The 5,386-nt window shown below is 43.4% G+C and overlaps 1 protein-coding gene across 1 annotated transcript in view; it reads right to left on the bottom strand.

Moving 5' to 3' along the window:
* Positions 1–2,154: 2,154 nt before the first annotated feature.
* si:ch1073-184j22.1 (erythroferrone) overlaps positions 2,155–5,386 on the bottom strand; it is a 20,138-nt gene continuing 16,906 nt past the window's right edge. Inside the window, exons 7-9 of the mRNA XM_039816703.1 lie at positions 5,091–5,172; positions 3,096–3,174; positions 2,155–2,718 (exon numbers count right to left, since the gene is read on the bottom strand). Of these exons, the coding sequence (XP_039672637.1) occupies positions 2,620–2,718; positions 3,096–3,174; positions 5,091–5,172 (260 nt within the window). The 3' untranslated portion in view covers positions 2,155–2,619. The remainder of the gene's footprint in view (positions 2,719–3,095; positions 3,175–5,090; positions 5,173–5,386) is intronic.

The raw sequence follows: 5,386 nt of genomic DNA, 5'->3' as shown, positions 1-5,386 counted from the left end.
CGATTTGGGAGGTGTCTGAGCCCGCCCACCATTTTGACGCTATCGGTTGCCAAGGGCAACCGTGTAAGAGCAACATAGAGACAGAGCAGGAAAGACAGCTTGAATTTAGAACTGGGTCTGAGGGAAGTCAAATTTTGATTGATGAGACTGACGTCTGGAAGACTCTTGAGCAGACGAGCATAAGGAAGAGCCAGGGGCCTGACCACATCAGCGGCCGATTGCTTAAAAATTGTGCTCTGTTCTTGAGCAGTATTTTTACATTTATTTTCCAACTTTCGCTATCACAAAGGAAAGTCCCAGGGTTATGGAAAGAATCAGTTGTGGTTCCAGTGGCAAAAGTCCCATCTCCAAAGGTGCTGAATGACTATCGCCCCATGGCTCTGACTTCTTTGGTGATGAAGGGTTTTGAGCGTATTGTAAAGAGGAGTTTACTTTTCATGACTCAGGGCATGATTGATCCACTCCAATTTGCATATTTACCAAGCAAGGGGGTTGAGGATGCCACAGCAACACTGCTGGACTATGTTACTGGACATTTAGAGGGCAAGAAGACACATGCATGTTTGTGTTTTGTTGACTTCTCATCAGCGTTCAACTGTATGCAGAACTATATTCTTGCTCATAGATTATTGCAATTTCCTGATATTGACTTTGGTACCATATGCTGGCTGGTTGATTTCCTAACTATGAGGTCACAGAGAACCCGGGTAAATAACACTTTATCTAAGGCCCTTATGTGCTCAACAGGGTCACCTCAGGGGTGTGTTCTGTCACCACTTCTGTTTGTGCTCTACACCAATGACTGTCAGAGTATGTTTTAATCAAGGCATATTATCAAGTATGCTGATCATTCTGTGATAATTAGTCTTCTGCAGGATCACGAGGCGGGACATGGTCCAGTTTTGGACGATTTTATCTTATGGTGTAAGGACTCATATCTACAACTCAACATCTCTAAAACCAAAGAGATGTGTATTGACTTTCGTCGAAATCCTCCCACCACTGCTTCAACTTTGATTAATGGCACAGCGGTAGATGTGGTAAACCAATACAAGTACTTGGGCACCATTTTAGATGATAAATTGAATTTATGCCCGGTCTAACAGATACCTGAGATCATTTGTACCATCAGCTGTTGGGTTTCTCAATAAACTATAGGTCATCTGCCATCCCTGCCATTTCACAGCATATACTTTTCATCTTTTAAGTGTAGTGTACATGTGTATTTATTTTTTTATCTATTTACTATTTTAGGTTTTATGTGCTTTTTTGTGTTAATGTTTATGTGTTTATGTGTTGACTACATGTTGTGAACCAAATTGCCCCTTGGGGACATTAAAGATATTTCAACTTCAACCGCTCGAGGAATTGGCATCACGGCGAACGGTTGGGTTTAGGAAACGTGACACGCAAGACCCGATCTCTGGTCTCCTGGGTGAAGGTCCAGTGTTGTTTGACCCATCCACCCCCCCGACCCCCCCGACCAACCTCCCATGAAACGCGGATTTTCGTCCTTTCCTACTACTCGCTAGGGCGTCAATTGACACGCAATTGCAAGCTAATGTAAGTCAATGGAGGCCAAACAGCGTTGATAAACACGCTAAAAAATGAGTATGTGTCTTGATCACGCCCAAAATGGCATACCAATTGGTGTGTCATACATACGCCATTTCATGAGATCAGTCTGCATACTAAGACATCTCACTGTTTGTTTTTAAAACTATGTATGAGCTGTGAGGACAGGCTCAGCCGTCACCCATCCAGCCAAGTTTAGCTCAACTTTCATCATTTTACCAGTAAACCTACTAAACACTGGGCTGTTGTTTCACCGTCCACGGCTCTGCTTATGCATAAAGAGAGGTGGTTTATTCGAGTTAATTTTTTTTTTTTTAATGGCAAATGTGTGATCAGTCTCAAACGCTGTGTAGATTGTGTGTGTGTGTGTGTGTGTGTGTGTGTGTGTGTTTGTGTGTTAGTGTGTTTGTGTGTGTGTGTTGTTGTGTGTGTGTGTGTGTGTGTGTGTGTGTGTGTGTGTGTGTGTGTGTGTGTGTGAGAGAGCTGTTGTTTATTGAACAGAAACAGAAATATGAAGAGGACATGTTGTGTTGGAGCTGTTTGTTGAGCAGTCCTGAACTAAAGCAGCTGACTGCAGGATAAACAAGACAAGGTTTTAATATCAGAATCATTCACAACTTGTTTATCACATCCAGAGAATAAATATTAATATTAAAGTCTGACGAGCAGGATCAGGTGATTATTCTTTATAGTTTGACTTTAAGAAATGTCTTCTGTTTCAGGGTTTTGATGGCCTGAAAGGAAAACTCTTTGGCATGAAACTGCTTAAATATGATGATTCGATAACGTATGAAATATGAAAATATCATCAGCCGTTCGAAGATCAGTTAAATAAATGTCGTCCCGAGAAGAAGGTGAGTCCCAGTTCTTATAAAGTCCACTAGATGATGCTCCAGAGTTCAGCTCTGCAGAAGATCATTTAGCCTCTGACAGGAAATCATAAACGACGGCACTATTTTGTGAAGCGTATGGATATCCGATGATGATGATGTGCAGCCCTGTCGGTTGCTGTGGAACCACGTGGCTGCTCGTGGTCCGAAGTGTTCAGACTCCCAGCAGGATCCCAGAGAACAGAGAGTCCTGCAGGACCCTGATGGTCGACCCGGTGGCGTTGTCCACAAACACAGACACGTACTCTCCAGCCTGCACACACGCAAACATACAAACGTCAGTAGTTTTAGTTAGTGGGGTCAGCCCAATGTTCCCACATTTCAAAGATTTTTCTTAAAATTAGGCCCTATGTTCCCACAGCCCTATGTTAGGGTTAGGGGGTTAGGGATAGTGTTATTGTAACATTAAGCTCTTATACAGATGCCGTCAATGTAGTGAATACAACAACAACAACAACAAAACGTGGAATGCTTACGAATTACAGTCATTGAACACACACAGATTGCATTGGTGAAATACTTTGACAGTAACAACACAACCCTCATGCACTTTGGTCTCTGGTTCCTCCCTGGTTTGATGAGAACATGCAGAAATCTGGACTTGGTTTGGTCTGCAGGTGTGTGTCGTACCTGTAGATAGAGCGTTCCTGTCAGTAGGATGCTGAATGTTCCTCCCGCTGCTGCCACGCCCATCACAGACTCCACAGAGCTAACAAACACACAAAACACACAAAACACAGCATAAATAATCTGCAGACGTATCACAACAGGGACAGTCCATCCATTTAAAAGTGATATAGGACGTAAGTAGTTGCAGTTAAACTGACTGTTTCCCGTTCTAGATTAAACAAAACAAAATGTTGAATGTTAACACATCTCCATCCCAAGGTGACATGATTGTGTGTATTCTGTTGTAGTCCTTTCCTGTTTTATTTTGTAGTCTCTCTGTTCTCCCATGTTATGTCTTGCTTTACTTCCTGTCTTCTACTTTCCCACCTGTGTGATTACCTGTCCCCGCCCCTATGTGTTTCGCCTGTGTCTCGTTGTTTCCTCTGTCTTGTGTATTTAAGTTCAGACCCTGTTTACACGTACATGGTTATTTTTACAAACGGAGACATTTCCCTTCGTTTGTGCCCTTCGTTTACACGCAAATGGAGAATTCTCCTCTGAAACTGATATTTTCATAAACAGACATTTAAACCTCTTGGTTTTCAGAAAAGTTTTCGTTTATATGTACCCGTGTATATATGCAGTCAAGAGCACGCCAGACCTGTAGGTACCTTGTAACGAGAAGCTCAAGCCCACGTTAGCCAATCAGAATCCCAACAATAGCAACAACAGTAACCAAACACTACCTCTTTCCCTCTCTCGGCTGCCTAAACCTCCGTTTGTCTCAGTTTACGTGCAAACGTGCAAACAAGGTTTTCCAAAATCTCCACTTTGGCCGGAGTTTTTAGAAATAATCGTTTTCTTTGATAAAAACGGGGTTTCCGTGTAAATGAGAGGCCAAACTGCAGGAAAATATCTGCGTCTTCCCTTCGTGTAAACGGGGCTTGAGTCTTTCAAAAAACTCCGGCCAGAGTGGAGATTTTTGAGATCTTCGTTTGCACGTTTGCAGACAAACGGAGGTTTAGGCAGCTGAGAGAGAGAAAGAGGAAGTGATTCATTGCTGTTGTTGCTATTTTCTGGATTGTCATTGGCTTGAGCTTCTCATTTACACCGCCACCTACAGGTCTGGCGTGCTCTTGACTGCATTGACGGCATATATACACGGAGACATGTAAACAAACACTTTCTGAAAACTGACAGCTGTGCACAATGTTATTTTTGAAAAAGGAGAGGTTGAAATGTCCGTTTATGAAAATAGCCGGCCATGTGGAAACGTAGCATCAGTCTGGCCTTTACTACTGTGTGAGATCGTCTGCTTCCATGTGTTCAGCCTTTAAGCGGATTTCCTGTGTCCTGTTTTCCATCGGAGTTTGACCATTTCCTGTTTTCCTGGATTTCCCTCTGCCTGTCGTTTACTGGACACTGTTGCTTGTATTTTATTAGCGTGCTAATAAAACTAATGTATTTGACATATTCGAGTCGTGCATTCTCTGTGTGCGTGATACAAGGTGACAACTGACACAGTCCCTAAGCGTTTGTTTTGAAAAAGCTTAGAGACTGAACAATAAATCACATTTTAATCGTCATCTTGGTATCTATATGCGTGTGTTGTTTCGCAGTCAGAGCGCCACGGAGAAGAGGAAGAGAAGGAGGACGAGGAGACGAGCTTCTGTTGCTCTCTGTGGCACAGGTAAATACATTACCCGCAATCCCTCACTCCACAGGTTATCAGGCTACATCTCCACTGCTACGTCTTGGTTTAAAAATTAATATCTGAATATCTGCTACATTTCACCCTCTCATTCCCCCTGCTCTGGTGCTTCCCCCTCTCATTCCCCCTGCTCTGGCGTTTCCCGCTCTCATTCCATCTTCACATATGCTACCCAAATAGCTGTCTGAACAGGGAAGTTGTAGCTGCTTAGGTGAGAGTTTGTGAAGGATTATTAAGTGACAGAAGAGTCCAGAGACCACAGATAATAGAGAGAGGGAAAGAGTGAGAGAGAGAGAGGTACTCACAGGTTGCTCTGGCAGAGCGACTCGATGCAGATTGCTGCTCTCACGCTGTCTCTCAGTCTCACCTGGACTCTGTCTCCTGATTCTGACACACACACACACACACACACACACACACACACACACACACACACACACACACACACACACACACACACACACACACACACATGTTTACATGATGCCTCCGTCACACAAATAACCTACTGACGCAACAATGTTGTCATTGTGTAAAATCTGGTTTGGTTTTGGTTTCCAACACAGCTTCTGTCAGTGTGTGTGCATCAGGTGAGCAGCAG

The sequence above is a fragment of the Perca fluviatilis genome, chromosome 11 (assembly GCF_010015445.1).
Source record: "Perca fluviatilis chromosome 11, GENO_Pfluv_1.0, whole genome shotgun sequence".
Lineage (NCBI taxonomy): Eukaryota > Metazoa > Chordata > Actinopteri > Perciformes > Percidae > Perca > Perca fluviatilis.
The sequence above is the reverse complement of the archived record's forward strand: the minus strand, read 5'-3'. Positions and strand labels throughout refer to the sequence as shown.